Here is a 20,983-nt window from a genome sequence, read left to right on the forward strand (position 1 = left end):
AAACATCTGGATCCATCAGGATAAATTCAAACATCTGGATACAAAAAACATCTGGATCCATCAGGACCAACAAACTTCTGGATCCATCAGGACCAATAAACATCTGGATACATCAGGACCAACACACTTCTGGATCTATCAGGACCAACAAACATCTGGATCCATCAGGATAAATTCAAACATCTGGATACAAAAAACATCTGGATCCATCAGGACCAACAAACTTCTGGATCCATCAGGATAAATTCAAACATCTGGATACATCAGGACCAACAAACTTCTGGATCCATCAGAACCAGCAAACATCTGGATCCATCAGGACCAACAAACATCTGGATCCATCAGGACCAACAATCTTCTGGATCCATCAGGACCAACAAACATCTGGATCCATCAGGGTGAACTTAAACATCTGGATCCATCAGGACCAACAACCTTCTGGATCCATCAGGACCAACAAACTTCTAGATCCATCAGGACCAACAAACATCTGGATCCATCAGGTCCAACAAACTTCTGGATCCATCAGGACCAACAAACGTCTGGATCCATCAGGACCAACAAACATCTGGATCCATCAGGACCAACAAACATCTGGACCCTTAAGGACCAACAAACATCTGGATCCATCAGGACCAGCAAACATCTTGATCCATTAGGACCAACGAACATCTGGATTCATCAGGACCAACAAACGTCTGGATTCATCAGGACCAACAAACATCTGGATCCATCAGGACCAACAAACATCTGGATCCATCAGGGTGAATTTAAACATCTGGATCCATCAGGACCAACAAACATCTGGATCCATCAGGGTGAATTTGAACATCTGGACCCATCAGGACCAACAAACATCGGGATCCATCAGGGTGAATGTAAACATCTGGTCCCATCAGGACCAACAAACGTCTGGATCCATCAGGACCAACAAACATCTGGATCCATCAGGGTGAATTTAAACATCTGGATCCATCAGGATCAAAGTGAACTAAAAGTACAGGATGGATGAACTTTTCACACACTTGCACACACTCGACAGATGAGCTACAGGCTGCAGCCCCAAAGGACAGTTTCACTTTGAACAGAGAATACCTGCAGCTAATCAGTAAACAGTCCTGTGACTAATATGAGATGTTGCAAAGCCTCCCAGCTGCAGATAGATGCAATTATTACAGCTAGATGCCCTTCACTGCTGCTTGGTGTGTTGGTGTTGCTGTCTGATAAAATGCTGAAATGGTGAGCGATGGAGAAATCAAGTCTATAACAGCTGGGATTAGACCGCCTTATTGCAAAAAAAGTGTCAAACATGAGTAAAATAGTCTGATTCAAGTTGTCTGTCTGCAAATGTCTTTGCTCCAAAGACAAATGTATGGATACAGCCTGTTTGATTTACAGTCGTGCCTGCAGTATATGCAATATTTGGGCAGTTTTTCATGGTTTAAAATATGTTCTCACCACAATTGATTTGAAGTATGAACTGACTATGTATAAATCCATAGATTTAACACATTGCACTTTTTATAAATTGAGTACAGAGCCAAAATAAATGTCCCTGTCCTGACACTTAGAGTCTGCATGACCACTGGATGCATGACACATATAGTATGACATGCATGTCACACACACACACACACACACACACACACACACACACACACACACACACACACAAGCATTTAAAAGGAATGAAACTGGCATTCAGACATATGGTATGCAAGACACACATGCACACGCACACGCGCACACACACACGCGCACACACACACACACACACACTGTTGCCACAGTCTGGGGGCAGATTACATCAGTGTTATTGCTTCTGCCATTATTAGGTTTAGTGGAAATGAGGTTTCTACTGCTGCAGATGGGACGATGTGTGTGTGTGTGTCTGAAGGAAGGGTATGTTTGTGTGTGTGTGTGTGTGTGTGTGTGTTCAGGGATATTGGCTGACCATCCCCTGAGATACAGGCTTCTCCTCTGAAGGCCAGTTCACAAGTCAACAGCGATGAGGCTGAAGATAACGTCTGGTCTGTTTCACCACGAGGATTTTATCTTTAAATGACATGAGGACGTCTGAAGCACAGCGTCTCATATTAGTTTGTATCATAAAGGTTAGAAATGTATCTTATTAAACCTCTTATAACATTGTATTTGTTGCCAAAAAAGGGATGTTAAACTTATTGAGGAACTTGCAGAACAAAACAATATGAGCATATGGTGTAACAGAGAAAATTATTTAGGTATTATATATAGAAATATCTTTATCTTGAAGGGTCAGATAATTCTTTTTTGTTTTTGTTTTTTTCAGGTTTTTTTTGATACTCTTTATTTAGTGGGGTTTTTTTAATCTACAAAAACGGTCAAAATAAACGACAAAAGTTTAGTGACTAAATAGGAAAAAAACACAATACAATAAAATATTTATTTTTAGACTTGATTTATTACCTCAGAATGATTTTTTAGGACAACACTATGGTCTCAATCACTAGTAAAAAATCTTCTTCAAGACAATTTGATGTTAATAGTGTAAATAATGGCCCCATTTAGAAGAAAATAGAAGATAAAGAATCGTATGATTTGGGGTGTGGCTACCTTTGATTGACAGGTCACTAACAAGGCGAGCCGTCATCAGGAGGCAAGCAGAGCAATGCGTATCCACGGCAACGTGTCAATAAAGTTATATATATATTTTTTAAAAAGGATGTTTACCGGTTTGGTCTCATAACTTTGACCCTTTCACTGTATTTTCACTTTGTTCAGTAAAAATGTCTTGTTCAGCGTTTGGTTGGACTAACAGACACTCCAAGGAGTCGCTCTTCATTTTTCTGAGGTCAGTAACGTACATTTTTTTTTTTTTTTGCCAAAACTAACATCCCAGTTAATGCTCCAGTTAATGCTAACATGAGTCAGTCAGGTTGAGGTGTAGAGGGGCTGTAGTCAGTGATCAGACCCCTCTCCTCCTCCACAGTCCAAATATGGTCTGCTTCCTGTAACCGAAAGTGTGACGACAAGTGTAACGCTGAACTCTTTGCCTCATACGGGCCACAAACAAACGTCTGACTAGGTCCATTATTTATACAGTCTAAGAGTTAATCCACTGGAGGTCAGTAAAAAGAAGATTTTCAGATGGTGTTAAGTTACTCTTTAAGCCCTAAATAAACAACTCATAAGGTGTATTTTTGAGTGCTTTATGATCACTGATATCTCTTTTTCACAGCGCGTGTCACAGGCGATAAACGTCTTAAAGCCTCGTTAATAAAATAATAAAAGTCAGTGTGTGGGAGACATTTCCATCCCGTCCGTCTCCGTCTCGTGACTCTTTAGGATGCTTGACTTGAATTCAAGTGACCAGACAGCTGGATGCTGAGCCCTTTCACTCAACACACACTGTGTAATAAATTCCCCCCCGAGCTGGTTTTTATAAGGCGACTGCATTAGGACAGGAGAGTTATTGAAGTTTCCTGTAAACGATCTGGAACTCTAAAGGAATGTGGTGTTTTTTTTCCATGTATTTTTCCCAGAGCGCAGAAGGAAGAGCTCAATGTGGCCGACGGCAGGATGATCCTGTTACTTGCTTTCAGAAAACTCAAACAGGCTTTAATTTTTGTTTTAACCTCAAATCTAATAAATAGGACAAATAGGAAACACAGTGAATAAAACCTGCAGCAGTCGCTTAGTTCTAACTCAGTCAAATTCAACGAATTATACTAAAAATAATAATGATAATTAAACAAATGCACATGCACTTTTCATCTATCATCACTGTGAATCAGCCTCGTCGTCCTCAGAAGCAGGTGCTGCGATATGATATATCTTTTATTGCTGAAATTCCTTTCGTGGGCCAGATAATACAGACAGAGGGGGGATTTGCATGTAAGTGCATTACACAGTCATGGAAAAAATGATTAGACCATTGTTTTCTCCAATTTCTTTTTAATTTTAATGCCTGGTACAACTAAAGGTACATTTGTTTGGACAAATATAATGATAACAACAAAAAATAGCCCATAAGAGTTTATTTTAAGAGCTGATATCTAGACATTTTCCATGATTTTCCTAATATTGATTTTGGTTATTGGTCACCACGTAGAGTGTTGATTTTATGTCGATTTTACGATTTTATGATTTTTTCTGTTTTTATTTGTATACATGCATATTTTATTTTGTGCGGGCAGTACATTTTACATTTTATTTTTATCCCATTTTTAATTTATTTGATCTTATTTCATTTTACTGTTCTATTGTTTACTACATCACTTTTTATTGTGTTATCTATTTATTGTTTGTGCAGCACTTTGGAAACCTTCATTGCTGCATGTTACATATTCTGTTCATGATTGCAAGAAAAATTATCACTATTAATTGGATGCAGCCTAGTAGACCAACAAAAGCTCAGTGGATACAAGAAATTAAAAATGGAAAATTTGACTGTTCATAAGAAGATGGACCCCTGTCATTCTAGGCCTTAATTTAGAATAATACTTTAAACATACTGAGTGATATGCAATGGTTTATCTATTCTGATTCTAAGTAACCAATATGTGTTGAATGAAGTTCAACCACAAGATGACCTTTTTTATTTTTAACCTCTCATTGAGAGTGTTTATATGTGTGTTTTTGTGTTTGTATTGTATTGTTATGCTAAAATTGCCTGAAGTAGTTTTAAATGGCAATAAAGTTACAGTAAAACACTGTCAAATTGCATGAGAAATAGGGCGTAAAATTAAGAATTGCATATCACTGTAGTAGACACTTTTAACTACCTTTATAGCACAAAACTTTAGAAAAAATTCAAAAAAACACACAGTTTTACTGTAAAAATGTAAAAATTTTCATGAAAAATGAATGGAGAAATAAGTATAAAAACCATATTGTCACAAAGACACAAATACCCTAAAAATAAAGGGGCTTTTCAGTCTTAATTACATATTTTGCTGATATTTAGATTTAAATTTACGCTAGAAAACCCACTCACTGTATTTTTTTTTTTTTTTTTTTACAGTGAGTTGGTTTAAGTTCTGGCAGCTGCCGTTATTTTATCGTAAATTAAACGGGGTTTTTTTTTTCAGTGTAGTTGACAGTCAGCTTATTGGCACAAACATCTGTTAGTGTGTGACGGGAACAGACCACCTCAAGGGAGAGTAAATATCTACTATTTCCATACAGATTTTCAAATGCAAAACTGCAAACGTGTGCGTAAAAATATCTGAATGGAAACACAGATTCTGTTTATTAAATGTTCAAAACAAGTGTATTTGAAATTGGATGAAGGTAAGAGGATGTAGATCTTTTTAAGAGGTTATAAAAAGAAAATACAGCTGCAATAAAAGTTAATTTAAAATGTTAATTATTGTTTTTATAAGGTAAACTCTCAACCTGTTTGCACACTTTTGTTTTCTTTACTGACGAGATAATGACCTGATTCACCAATATGCAAATTTGATGCATCGGAGCATCAATAAACAGTTTAACACACCCTCACACACGCACACACACACGCACACACACACACACACACACACACACACACACACACACACACACACACCCTGCACTGCCATCCAAACAGCACTTCAAACACACAGACGCTTTTCTCTACTGTCAATATGCAAAGAAGCTGAAACAAGATGTCTATTGAGTGGAGTGAAGTGTGTGTGTGTGTGTGTGTGTGTGTGTGTGGGTGGGTGTGGGTGTGTATTTGTTGAGCTGGGTGTCTCTATCAACAAAAGGCTGCGTTCATTAGAAAAGTGTCTTTGCTGACCAACTGTTGCACCCACTGAAGAGTTGGCGTGTATGTAAAGGTGTTATGGTTTATGGCTCTGAAGTCAAAGTGAATATGCAATAAAAACACAATGCTGCTAAATAATTAAAGAGTGATGATGTGATGGTATGTGCCAACCGTCTCACCTCCACCTGCAGCTCCTTGGCGGTGGCGGCCTGCAGCTCGTTGGGGACGGTGCACTCCAGAGTGTTTCCCACCAGAATCAGACTCTCACAGCTGTGGTTGGAAACAGTCAAAACCTGACACTTCATCGCCTCCCTGTCCATCCGGTCACCCTGCAGCAGAGAGAGAGGAGATGGAAAGAATGAAGACAGGCAGCAGAAAGAAAAGGAGGAATGGATTGAGATGCAGGGAGAGAAAAAAGACAGAGACATGTGAGGTCAAAAGTTGCAAAAGGTTGAGGTCAGCAACATTACAAGCATAAATGAATGAGGTCAAATGTCATTGTGTCCACAGGGAACAAACAAAAAGGTTATGTTTCATTTCAAAATAAGGCAACAAACTATTAAAAGTACAAAAAACTAATTATAATTCAAAGCTTAAAGCGTTTTTAGGTGTCAGAGTGCAGTTGAATTCTGTTTTTTGCTGGTCCACGAGCTTAAACTGTTTATTTTAACTGATTTTTTAATGCTAAAAATTGCATATTGCATTAGTAACATGGCAACAGGATTAACATATTATTATGTTGGTGCATAAACAGATGAACAGAGCCACTATTGTTTGACAGGCTGTGCTCAATCTACTGCTGTGCAGGTAGAATGAGGGGCCTTTGGGTTTATTAAATAGAAAGTTTACATTTTTTTGGGTGCTGAGACAAGATACGAGAGTCAGTCCAAAGAGCTAAACATCTGAAAAATCTGACTCAAAATTTGAATACAATGGAAGAGGAGAGCCGACAAACATAGATAAGTCAAAGGAATAAAAGTCCTGCTTCATTTCCTGCTTTTTCTTCTTTAGTTTTTATTGGTGGTCAAAACCATCTTAGAGGTGCATCACTGCAGCCAAGTGGATGGGAGTCGCTACACTCTAATTTATGGGCTCTCTCAGTCTCATTATGTTTCACTCGGGAGAAGAAATTCGACACCTAGTGGTCAAATCTGGTATACCAGTCCGGTCCAGTGTTTAGCTGAATATCAAATTCGTTTGAATGTTTTTAAAGCCGCCCAACCCTGCTGTCGTTCAGCTGAGATCAGAGAGATACGTCACATTTAATTTTAAATTAACTTGAAACTTGAGAGGGTGTGAAAAAAATCAAGGAGCAAAGAATCCCCAGACAAACTTCTAACCTTTTGAGTGCTGAGACAAGATACGAGAGTCTCAAGAGCTAAACATGTGCCACTATGGGTCGATTTCGAAAAATTTAAAATACAATGGAAGATGAGCGCCGACAAACATAGATAATTCAAAGTGTAAATAGTAAAGGAATACAATTTTGAGTATTTATTGGTGGTCCAAACCATCTTAGAGGCGCATTACTGCAGCCAAGTGGACTGGAGTCGCTAAACTCTAATTCATGGGCTCTCTCAGTCTCATTATGTTTCACTCAGGAGAGGCTTTTGGGTCAAGTTCGACACCTAGTGGTAAAATCTGGTATTCCATTCTTGTCCAGTGATTGGCTGGATATCAAACTGGTTTTAACATTTTTAAATCGGTCCAACCCTGCTGCCTTTCAGCTGATCTGCAGGAGAAATACGTCATTTAACTTGAAACTTGGAATGATGCGAAAAAAATCAAGGAGCAAAGAATCACCAGACCTATTTCTAACCAGCATCCAACAGCCTTGAGTCCCTCTAATGTCGAGAAACACTATTTAAGATTAAATCCACATTCCAGAAGCTAGAAAAATGTTGATTACTGGTGGACTGGAACTAAGTTTTTCATTTAAGCAACATTGGAATGGGGAAAAAACTCTGATTATTTAAGGCCATTATAAAGTTTCAAGTTTCAAGTTTTCCTCTCAAAATGGTCCCAATGATTTGTTAGTTATTCCAAAAAAGACAGACATGTGATAAACTTTCATTTAGTCATAAGAAAAGTATGCTCTGTTACCAAACAACAATCAAAACCACATTTAAAAAATAAGAAAAAGCTTCCAAACTGCATGTAACAAACCCAAAATGCAGCTTTCACACAATCAGAATGTGGAAGAAGGTCTGTATTACACAGCCAAAAATTATTAGACCACCCTTGTTTTCTCTAAATTCTTGTTCATTTTAATGCCTGGTACAACTAAAGGTACATTTGTTTGGACAAAGTTAATGATTACAACAAAAATAGCTCATAAGAGTTTAATTTAAGAGCTGGTATCTAGACATTTTCCATGATTTTCTTGGTAATGATTTTGGTTATTACAAGGAAAACCATGTAAAATGTCAATGTTATCATTATATTTGTAACAAATGTACCTTTAGTTGTACCAGGCATTAAAATGAACAAGAAAACAAGGAGAAAACAAGGGTGGTCTAATGTTTTTTCCATGACTGTATGTATGCTGTGCCTTTATGGTGCACAGTCTTAGTTTTTTGGCTCTGAGCTTCAGTTTTTAATTTTATATTGCCTAGACAGACACTGCCAAGTTGCATTAAGTTTAGATCTAAAGATGCAGACTGCTGGTGAGGATAAAAGCTGGTGGGTTTGGTAAAACATGATTTAATTTGGTTTAAATCAACGACAGACCACATAAGTGTGTTTCTTATAATATACAGACTGTATTGGAGTTCTAAACACACTTCAAAGTTTTCTTTTGCAGCTTTTTAAACTATTTATAGACTCTTTAAAAAGCCATGGAGCGACATTGGGTGCGCAAACGGTTGACAAAATGATATAAATGTTATAGTCTGATGACGTATTTTAGTAGCAACCTAATGGCTTGTTTAGGGCACGTTGGGGGTTTGGAAACAGAAGGCTTCAATGTGCAGAGCGGTGGAGTAAATGAGGTGCAGGTCTCTGCTGCTGCTGGCAGAGTTCATCATGACTCATTGTTATTGAGAGAACTGAATGGAGCTTGTTGCTGCTGATATGAGCAACACAGAGCAACTTATTCTGGTCTTGTGACCCCTAGCGGGACGACAACAAACACCCCCTCTGAGTTCTGACTGGAAACACACACAGAAATTATCCACGTGAGCGTGTAACCGAGTTAGTGAGCAAGTGTGTGTGTGTGTGTGTGTGTGTGTGTGTGTGTGTGTGTGTGGTTTGACGGGAAAAGCTTTTAATTCCCAGGCTTTCCATTGGTCAATGACATCTTTCTCTTCTTCTTTGCATGATTGGCCAACATGTCTTTAGTGTTATATTACCACCTGTTGTGGTTCTGACAGTGCTTCAGTTGTGTTTTTGCATTTTCTTTTGGAGATTCTTTGAAAACACTGCTTGTGTGGATGGGATTCTTTTTGAGAAGGAAGATCCCGTTTTCTCAAAAGTTCCCATACAGACATGGAAAAATATTATTAGACCATTGTTTTTTTTTCAATTTCTTGTTCATTTGTATGTCTGGTACAAGTAAAAGCTAAAAATATAATGATAACAACAAAAATAGTTGATAAGATTTTAATTTAGGAGCTGATATCTAGACATTTCCCATGGTTTTCTTGATAATAACCAAAATCAATATCAAGAAAACCATGAAACATGTCTAGATATCAGCTCTTAAATTAAACTCGTATCACCTATTTTTGTTCTTATCATTATATTTGTAACAAATGTACCTTTAGTTGTACCAGGCATTCAAATGAACAAGAAAGCAAGGAGAAAACTTGGCTGGTCTAATATTTTTTTCCATGTCTGAATATCCTTTGGACTAGGCCAGGGGTCGGCAACCTTTACTAACAGAAGAACCATTGTTGGCGAAAATAAGAGAAAAAGAGTCAGAATGGAGCCGCACACCTTATTTTAAACCTTAGAATGAAGATTAAAACAGCTTATGAAGTCTAAATTAACCTACCAACATTACTTATAGGTAAAAAAACAAACAACATTCATTAATACGATTGCAAATGAGAGGCTGGACACCGAATAAATATCTCAGGAGTTTAAAAACTAGACTTGAAGCAAAATTTAGAGGCTAAGGCTGTGAGCTTTCTGAAGCTATGCACATTTTCATTTACTTTTTAATGCCATATACAGTACAGGCCAAAAGTTTGGACACACCTTCTCATTCAATGCGTTTCCTTTATTTTCATGACTTTTTACATTGTAAATTCATCAAAACTATTAATGAACACATGTGGAATTATGTACTTAACAAAAAAGTGTGAAATAACTGAAAACATGTCTTATATTCTAGTAAGCAAAGGGTGGCTACTTTGAGGAATCTAAAATACAAGACATGTTTTCAGTTATTTCACACTTTTTTTTGTTAATTTCATAATTCCATATGTGTTCATTCATAGTTTTGACGCCTTCAGTGAGAATCTACAATGTAAATAGTCATGAAAATAAAGAAAAACGCATTGAATGAGAAGGTGTGTGTCCAAACTTTTGGCCTGTACTGTATAAGCTACACATTTTTACAATTGAAGAATACAAATTGCTTTGGGCCTACACAAATGACAAATTAAAATAAAATGTAAAGTAATAACCGTTTCATTTCATATAGTTTTTTGTCACAGTAACAGGGAGCCACTGCAGACGGCCTAAAGAGCCTCATGTGGCTCCAGAGCCACAGGTTGCTGACCTCTGGACTAGGCTTTACCGAGTGTGTGTGTGTGTGTGTGTGTGTGTGTGTGTGTGTGTGTGGTTTGACGGGAAGCTGCAAGAGTCTAATTTGCTCTTTTTCCGGCGCTCTCAGACTCTTTCTTGTTCCCTTGTTTTCTCTCCTCGGTGCCCATCTCACATAAACACACTTGTTTGAGTGCAGCAGAAGGCAATAAAGAGAATGATCACATTCCTTGCGTGACAGCTCGGGATTTTCCAATTTGACACAGAGTGGAGGCTCGCACCTGTTCCTGCACTCTCACACACACACACACAGACACACACACACTCTGGCAGCGCTCACACACAGCAACACACACCACTAACTCATCCCGCCGGCTCGCAATTAGGACACACACAAAGACAACACTTTGTAACGAGATCATCCAGCAGAATCCTCGTTTCCCAGCTGAAGGCGTGACAATACTGTACACACAGTTATTAAAACTTTCTAAAGAACTGTCGCGGTGATGCCACTCACTCTAAATAAATTGCTTCGATGTTAATTAAACGAGATGCTTGTCAGTTTCCCGTAGAACGATCGGCAGCGATAAGAGCCTGGCCACGCGCCAAAACCAACAGCACGGTTCTCTCATGTGTCAGTCACAGCTAAATATTGCTTTATTTGTCTTTTATTGCTCGCCATTTCGGGAGTTTGAGTTATCAGATGGGGCTAAATGATGGGGTGGGCCCACAGGTCGCTGGGTCCATGATCCATTTATTCCAAAAAGACAAAAAAGTCAAAGTCAAAAAGTCAAAAGCTCATAAAAAATAAGAAAAAGCATCCAAACTGCATGTAACAAACCCAAAAAGCAGTTTTCACACAATCAGAATGTGGAAGAAGCTCTGTAATATACAGCCAAAAACTATTAGACCACCCTTGTTTTCTCTAATTTCTTGTTCATTTTAATGCCTGGTGCAACTAAAGGTACATTTGTTTAGACAAATATAATGTTTTTCATAGTTTTCTTGATAATGATTTTGTTTATTATCAAGAAAACCATGGAAAATGTCTAGATATCAGCTCTTAATTTAAACTTTCACCAGGAGACATGGGAAAAAAAGACACCAAATGATCAAGAAAAGATGTAAAATGACCAAAAAAGACCAAAAATAAGAAGACAAAATGACCAAAAAAAGATGTAAAATGACAAAAAAAAGACACAAGATTGCCAAAAAAGAAGTGAAATGACCAGAAAAGATGAAAAAAAGCTAGAAAATGAACAAAAAAATGATTAGACCACCCTTGTTTTCTTCAATTTCTTGTTCATTTTAATGCCTGGTGCAACTAAAGATACATTTGTTTGGACAAATATAATGATAACAACAAAAATGGCTCATAAGAGTTTAATTTTAGAGCTGATATCTAGACATTTTCCATGGTTTTCTTGATAAAGATTTGGTTATTATCAAGAAAACCATGGAAAATGTCTAGATATCAGCTCTTAATTTAAACTTTCACCAGGAAATGTGGGAAAAAAAGACACCAAATGATCAAGAAAAGATGTAAAATGACCAAAAAATACCAAAAATAAGAAGACAAAATGACCAAAAATGATGTAAAATGACAAAAAAAGACAAAATTGCCAAAAAAGAAGATATCTAGACATTTTCCATGGTAAACCAACCATGGAAAATGTCTAGAAATCAGCTCTAAAATTAGTTGTCCAGCTCTTAAATTAGCTTAAATAAGTTATCAGATGGGGCTAAATGAGCCCAGTGTTTGCCCTTTATACCAGAGGCCACTGCAGGGTTATCAGATAGCGTTAAATGTGGCACCGTCCCCCCCTCCCCCGGGTACAAACGGGGGTTTGTGAGGGATGAAGGGGGGATAGACGTGGTGGATTTAGCATCAGGGGCCAAGGTCAAGTCTGGGAAAAGAGAGAGAGAAAAAAAAGAGCAAAAAGCAGCCAGGATCCCCTGCGAGAGGTTCAGCACAGCTGCCACAAACCGTCGAGCAGCAGTCAACAAAAAAAAACTGAAAGAAAGAAAAGAAAAGGAGGAGAAATATGTATTTCATTGTGTTGCTAAAACAGGCTCTGGGGAACGTGGTGGCCTGTTTGAAAAGCAGCATTAATATGTCAAACGCTTCGACCCTGGCAGGCAGAACAATGAGAGCCAACAGAGAGAATACATGGAGAGGTATAGAAGAGAGGACGGGATGGGGGGTGTAAACGATGGGAAACAGACTCCACTTCCTGTTTTTCTTCCAGTATTGTTTCCTTCCCAACTTGACCCGGATCACGGAGCGTTGACGTGTGAATAGGTGGACAGGGAGGCAAAGTTCAGCCACCGGCAGAATCAACATCGATCTGTGAATTCCTCTCATTCACTACAGTTCTGTAAAACACAATTCTGACGCAAAACAAAGTGCCAGGCTTTGTTTACAAAGTCTAAAGTCGAACAAATCTGTTGAGTTTCTTCACTTTATTAACTCGACACACATTGATTGCACCTTATTTGTTTCACGGCACCAACATTTTTATGCTGCATATTCATATTTATTCTGCACTGGAATTCTACTCCTTAATACATACTCCTTCTTTAGACACTTTATTTTTACATTACATTTTATTGTATTTTTATTGTATTTTTATATATTTTATTGCTTGTAGTATGCCTAGGTTGTTCTTATTTAATTGTGTTGTCATTGTCTCTGTGTGTAATGCTGCTGCTACACTGTAATTTCCCAGCTTGGGATAAATTAAATTCTATCTATCTATCTATCTATCTATCTATCTATCTATCTATCTATCTATCTATCTATCTATCTATCTATCTATCTATCTATCTATCTATCTATCTATCCATCTATCCATCCATCCATCCATCCATCCATCCATCCATCCATCCATCCATCCATCCATCTATCTATCTATGTGTAAGGTGAGCAAAGTGGTGCAAGGAAATCAGTATTCCTGTTCTGTGAAGCACAATCTTACTTAAAAAATAGTTTGTTCAGGTGTCTTTAAGTTTCTGCACCTGTTTCTGGAAGCTTCCCCCCTACTGAAACTCTCTCTGAGTCTTTGACTAAGCATGCATTGAACCTTTTTATGATATAAATGAAAGTCAATGGAAGTAATGAAGTCATAGTCTCCTCTCTCTTTAAATCGTGGCACTTTTCAGACTTTCCAGCAACTGGATGTTTACTGTATTCTCAGGCTGAGGCCACACGCTCGTTTTGGCCTTTTGTCTCGAAAAAACATGGTTTTCTTGATAATAACCAAAATCATTATCAAGAAAACCATGAAAAATGAGCTATTTTTGTTGTTATCATTGTGCCAGGCATTAAAATGAACAAGAAATTAGAGAAAACAACGGTGGTCTAATAATTTTTGGCTGTATAATACAGACCTTCTTCCACATTCTGGTTGTGTGAAAGCTGCATTTTGGGTTTGTTACATGCAGTTTGGAAGCTTTTTCTTATTTTTTTTTAATGTGGTTTTGATTGTTGTTTGGTAACAGAGCAGTTTTTTATATGACTAAATTCAAGTTTATCACGTGTCAAATGAACAAGAAAGCAAGGAGAAAACTTGGCTGGTGTAATATTTTTATATCCGTTGGACGAGGCTTTACCTTGAGCTCCACGATGCTCTTGTTGTCCTTGGAGGTGAGTTTGGGGTCCTGGAAGAGCGGGTCCTCCACGTAGATCAGGTCCCACTGTCCTGTAGAGTAGCCGTCGAGCACAAAGGACACCTTGGTGACCACGGGAGGCTGCAGAGCCAGTTTGACCAGAGAGGGCGTGGTGCACTGGATGGAGGTCCGGTTCTCTCCGTACACACAGCTCTGCAGGAGAGAGGAAAAAAGATGCAGGTTTAGAAAAGACAGACCTCAAATTGGGACCTGAATGCATTATTTTATTATATTATATTGTATATAAGTATATGTTATATATATTATACAGTACAAGCCAAAAGTTTGGACACACACCTTCTCATTCAATGCGTTTTTCTTAATTTTCATGACTATTTACATTGTAGATTCTCACTGAAGGCATCAAAACTATGAATGAACACATATGGAATTATGTACTTAACAAAAAAAGTGTGAAATAACTGAAAACATGTCTTGTATTTTAGATTCCTCAAAGTAGCCACCCCTTGCTTACTAGAATATAAGACATGTTTTCAGTTATTTCACACTTTTATGTTAAGTACATAATTCCACATGTGTTCATTAATAGTTTCGATGAATTTAAATGTCAATAGTCATGAAAATAAAGGAAACGCATTTAATAAGAAGGTGTGTCCAAACTTTTGGCCTGTACTGTAAATTTTTTCTTGATATGTATCCAGGTTAAGAGACTTTGCTGGACTCAATCTCTGGCCCTTTTCATATGAGACGACAATTGGGGGCATTTTGTTGGACCGACATGTTTCTGTGCACATTTTCTTTTTACGTTAATTATTAAGTGGTGGCTGGATGTCTGTTGCTTCTGTTTTGTTTTATCTCTTTGTTTACTTTTATTTTTTTTTTTCTGTTGGTTTTCTTCTATCTTTCTTGTACTGTATGTGTCTGTATATATGTATATATATATGTTATAAATAAAATTTACCAAAAAAAAAAAAAAAGATGCAGGTTAGAAAAACTATAGTTCGTTAATGCAGGTTTTATGAAATGAAAACTCACAAATATTAAGATCATTTCTGCAGGATTTGTTCGTATGTTTGCCCTCTGAGTGACTGTAACATTTGTTGTTCACATATGTTCAGGAACTCTTTCCCCATTACAGTTTGGGTGTTTACCAGCCTTATTAGGAAACAATGTTGGCGCACGCTCTGATGTACAGTAAGCAGGGAAGTTGGGAAAGTAAAGTACGGGTGGTCTCAGCAGCATGAGCCAAAACTAAAGGAAGCAGCAACGTCTAAAGGTGCAGCAGCTGAAGTAAGAAGCAAACAGCCATCTTCTGCTACGACTGCTAAAAATGTCACATGCACACTTCTACTCGTGGTGTTCTTGCAGTTTTTCCCACCAATTTGCTTCTGCACACACTCACAAGCACTGGGCTTAATGCAGAAACATTCTCTTAAATTGATCTAATGTTTTCTTCCAAATTTCAGTCAAGAGAGAAAAAACCCACATGAGATGTCAACTCCAGATGCTGCAAACATTCATAAGATTCTGAATGTGCTCTCAGCCAGGTGTGCTGAATGATGAATGATCATAATGTTTATTATTATTATAGATAAACACCATGTAAGGGCAGGTCTTTTGCAATGTGCACATTCTCTGGCAGATGCCTAAAAAGTGGAGAGATGCCACCAAAAAAAGACCACCAAAGAACTTTAGCAGCAGTGAAATCGACAAACAGTGAAATAAATATCTTGCATCTAAGTCTTTATATTTTATTTATCTAATATAGATAACACATGGACATATGGACACAAAGTTACCAAAAAAAAGACACAGAATTACCAAAAAAGACACAAAATTATTAAAAAAGACACAAAATTATTTAAAAAAGACACACAATTAGCAAAAAAAAAGTAATTAAAGGGACCTTCCACACAACACGGTAAAATGCCTTTCATATATAACTCACATTAAACTTTCATATCAAGATGGGGGCCACAAAATATCGTCACGAGGGCCGCGAGTTTGAGACCCATGGTCTATAACATGTAATAACCTATGTTTGATCATATGATATGCATGCATATTTTGATATTTTGCACAAGCAAAAATTGGAAAAAAATGGGAAAAAATCACAAAAATCTGTGGATATTAACAAAAAACAGTGGATTCAAACAAAAATAAGAGGAAATCTGATGGCATATCAGTTCCTGCATGAAAACGATTGATTAACTCAACTTTATTTAACCACCACTGCTGCACACCAACATCGACTCTTATCCCAGCCTGAAGCCGACCATCAATCAGATATCATATTAACATGTTCCTACAGCTTAAATAGTTTCCTAAAGCAGTAAAGAGCAGAATTATGCACACATAAAGAGGCACACTTCCTCTCCCTGCAGCTCTTCACTCAGTCATAATATAAAACAACGATGCAGTAATCCTCACTTCGTAGAGCTTCTTCAACACATTATATGAGACTCTGTCTGTTTATCAGTGTTGCAGTATTTACATGTGTGGCCCGAGGAAACAACAGAGTTTTATCCCGTGTTGGTTCCAGCCCACATCGGCCTCCCAGCTCTTGTTCTCATTAAGAAATCCCCCAGTGAGAGACAGAACCACGCTGAGCCCCTTTTTATTGAGGTGTGGCTGAGATTCATCTCATCTCAGGAGAACACGCTTTACTAAACCTTATGTGACTGCATGAAGGTGTAAATTGGTCCTGAATTGGAGATTATTTTAATGACTCTTATCATTTTATGCTATATGCAAATAATGGGGGAGTTACAGCATGCAACTTGCAGAATAACGTATACGGTAGAGAGTTTAAGCTGAACACTCAGTCGGGCTCCAGCAAGTAACTCAGTGATTTTATTTAAATGTTTAGTCAGAAATCTTCTGCCTTATAGTTTATTATGATTGCAAATAGTTATAGTTCGCAATTTGCCAAAATGTAAGATGCTCATATTACCCCGCTCTCCCCTACAGATTAATCAAGGAGAGGAGATTTTATTTATAAAGCATGTTTCATACACAGAGGTAATAATAATAATAATAATAATAATGTTTTGTATAGGAATTAATATTATTAATAATATTACAATAATAAAAGGGATTTTTGATTTTAAAAGCATTCAGAAAAATGCAATTTTCAGTCTTGATTTAAAAACTGCGATTGGTTGGGTAATTACTTTGATAAACACATATTTCCACACATATTTCCAGGACTAAATATATATATTAACTAATATACTGAGGTGGGTTAAAGGTGCTGTACTGAGAAATTAAAACAGCACAATATAAAGTTAGAATAACTCGATTTTCAATTAAAACAACATATTAAAAAAAAAAGAAAAAAATCATGCAGAAATAAATTTAATAAAAAAAAAAAGAGTAAAATAATAAAATGAATTTTTAATTAATATTATTAATGATAATACAAAAGTAAAAAGGGGTTTGGATTTTAAAAGCATTTTAAAAAATTAAGTTTTCAGCCTGGTTGGGTAATTCCTTTGATGAACACATATTTCCCCACATATGCACAACACAGTGCTGATAAAGGCTCCAAATTAAACCACAGCGAAGCGTTGTAAAACTCTTTCATAATGTAGTAAACAGTAAAGTCACCGAGCCGTCACCAGCTCCACAAACAGAGTGGGAGAGGAAACAAACAGCTTCCAAACGGGGTAAAGGGGTCTGGATCTGAGGCTGCCTTCCCAGAAACAAGAAATCAATACACAGACTGTAAAACTGATACAGACGATAAATAAATGGTTCAACTAATCTGAAAGCTGTTGTTGATATGACTTGACAAGCTTCAGTAAAAGGAGCTTTTAAGATGCCAGTAGTGCTCATAAAATGATAAATTATCCTGTTTTGTGCCTGTTGATGCGCCGTTTCTGTTTATGTCTGGACTTTTAGCATCATGTTGCTGAAGTCGGGGTTAAAGGAGGATATGTTGTGTTTATTAAGGCGACTGTGCTTTATTATTCAGAGCAAATATCAACATGGAGACGTAACGTGACGGCGTGCTGCTCCTCCACACAGGTGCACTCCGAACAAACCGGACCCGTTGGGCTGCATGCTGACAGATCAGAGTTGATATTTGCGTTGCGGTTTGCCAATGATAGTGTTTGTTTATCTTTTGGGCTACAAAGGTAAATGTGTCCTTGAGTTGATATAACAGGAGGGACAGAGGCAGGAGAGAAAGGTGCTTATAGTGGTTGGTTGCACTTTATTAGATTAAGAACCAATCGTACTTTCTTTCTTCTCTTCGGTCGAGACAGAAACTGTTTTGTTATAATGGATTTGCATCAAGCTGCAACTGATAATTTGCTACAGTAGTAATAGTGGCAGACTTCATGCATTCACTCCACAGAGTGTCAAGAAGAGTCAGAAGAGATTTGCTTTGGCGTTTTGGTGCACAAACAAGAAACCATAGTAGAAAACTATAAATAGGATTTAAAAAATATGTCACTGTTCTCACAGAATATGCAATGTTTGAAGAACCTAAAAATTAAAAACGAAACCCATTCGTGCTTCTTTGGGTGCATTAGTGGAAAATCTTTTTGTTTCCATTCTCAATTTGATAACATCCTTGTTTTTTTCCCCCCCACAGTCCCTGAAATTGCACAACACAGGCTCTGAAGTCAATCAAATCAACTCAATGAGTGTCTGTTTTCCTAATTCTCTTATATGTGCATGAAAATGCTGGTTTAATATAAGGTAACTTATTACTTATCCTTTGGAAATAACTGCATGCAACCAACATGTGTGGTGTTTAATCCACTGCACCTAGTTAATAACTAGAGGCAGACAGATATATTGGTTGACTGAGGCGATATGAAAAAATTTGCACGATATATTATGCAGAAAATGATGCTCGGGGTAACTTAAAATTATATTATCCATTAATTTATTTTTATTTATTCTATATTTAAATGGCCAGTTTTTACTTAGCAATTGTTTTTCTTTTTTATATATATATTTTATTTTCCCAGTTGTCATACACTGTGTTTGTTGTGTAACATAATGTTAAATATAATTTATAAAATAATTTGTTTGAGAAAGCAGTTTTCTGAGAACATTTGCGGAGTCGTATCAGAAAAATTGGTGCTCATTATGCAAAAAAAAGGGTCCATTTTCATTCCAGCTAAAAAAAATTGGTCTCTTAAATCCCACACTGGTCAGGCTCCATTTATAACCCACTTCTACAGCCAACATTTGGTTCAGAATGACACTCACAATGACCTGTAGCCTGGATATAGCATTCAGCATTGGTCCTGTCTGAGGCCGGGCCAGTTGGGAACCATGGCGATAAGGGCTGTAAAGTTTCTAATACTCCAAGAAAAGCTGAACAAACAGCTTTGAGTCTGACTTCCAACACTCTGGCAGCTATCTGACTCCACAGAGAGACGCTCTGACTGCAGTAGCAGCAAATCTGTCCAATATCGCTAAAACTTCCTCGTGCACTTTCCAGTCTGACTCCCCGGTGAGCTGCAGCAGCACAGATGGACACACACACTTAAAGTCAGAGGTGGGACCAAGTCATTGTTTAGCAAGTCACAAGTAAGTCTCAAGTCCAACAGTTTGAGTTTGGAGTCCTTTTAACAACAGAGTAGTAATATTTACACGGATCATGTATGCTTTTAAAATCTGAATTTATTTTGCAAGAACATTCATCAAACACAAGTGCATAACAAGAGTATATTGTACTAAAACTTGTTCTAAACTAGTTTCTGTCCTGTCTTGTCTCATCTCATATTGTCTCTGTGTGTTTTTTTCTCACTAATTTATCAATGCTGCTAGCAAAGTTAGCCGCGAAGCTAGCATTAGTGTTCGTTCAAAACATATTGTTCTTTGTGCAACTTCAAATGTCGGACGAACTTGGAAGTTGTTGCGTCTCCGTCGGTAATCTTCGACCTCAGCATGTTTTGCAGACTGCAGTTCGTTTTCTGTTGACCACTTCATAGTTTTTATTCCCGAATCTTTGGGATCATTTTTGCTAACTTTTTGACAGTTCTTCTTCATTAGTTGTCCTGAAGTTTGATTGGATGGATGCTGTCAGATCAAAATAACTTGGATCGAATTTGATTGGATGTTGAGCCGACAGCACATGTCAGACACACACTGACAAACAGACACACAAAGACACAGACACACACAGACAGACAGACAGACAGACTCAGCTCAAGTCCAAGTCAAGTCACAAGTTATAAAGTCCAAGTCGAGTCAAAAGTCATTAAATTCATAAATCTCTGTTATTCACTTATATTCATCGTTAAGATTCAAGTGTAATTTGAGTTCTTAAAAAAACAAATTTTGTGAATTAAGCAAAATCTTATTCACCCAGTCACATTTTCTGGCACTTAAAGGGATAGTGCAGATTTATTGGAGTGTACTTATATTAAGTTCTTTTCCACAGTCAGTGTACTACGAGGGCAGCTGATAAATGTACTTTCGACAACAATCAATTGTTTGCTATATTTAGATTTTTTTCACCACTTTACCTTGCTGCCAGGGAGCCCTTTCTGACAGGGAAATTAAGCATTTATGCTTTCTTGAAAGCCACCAGACTCCATTGATAAAAACAGTAATTCCAGACTCGAGTTCAAGTCGTGTGACTCGAGTCCACACCTCTGCTTAAAGTTACATGCATCTGCTTGAACACACACATATTAAACACACACATGCCTGCATATTGAGTAGTGTATTGAGTTGTGTGTGTGTGTGTGTGTGTGTGTGTGTGTGTGTGTGATGGTACTGCTGGGTCACCTAACTAAAGCAATCCAATTGACCTTTCTCCTCCTCCACACACCAATAAGGAGCGAGTAGAGTGGGACCCCCCCTCCCCCCACCCCTCTGCCCTGCACCGTCTCCCAGGGGTGCAGCGAAAAGGAAAAATATCCTGTGAATTAGTGGAAACCTCAG

General features: G+C 37.6%; 1 protein-coding gene across 1 annotated transcript in view; it reads right to left on the reverse strand.

Annotated features, from left to right (window-relative positions):
* met (MET proto-oncogene, receptor tyrosine kinase) overlaps positions 1-20,983 on the reverse strand; it is a 77,301-nt gene that overhangs the window by 24,711 nt on the left and 31,607 nt on the right. The window contains exons 9-10 of the mRNA XM_059335793.1: positions 14,054-14,263; positions 5,911-6,060 (exon numbers count right to left, since the gene is read on the reverse strand). Coding sequence (XP_059191776.1) covers positions 5,911-6,060; positions 14,054-14,263 — 360 coding nt within the window. The remainder of the gene's footprint in view (positions 1-5,910; positions 6,061-14,053; positions 14,264-20,983) is intronic.

The sequence above is a fragment of the Centropristis striata genome, chromosome 6, assembly GCF_030273125.1.
Source record: "Centropristis striata isolate RG_2023a ecotype Rhode Island chromosome 6, C.striata_1.0, whole genome shotgun sequence".
Lineage (NCBI taxonomy): Eukaryota > Metazoa > Chordata > Actinopteri > Perciformes > Serranidae > Centropristis > Centropristis striata.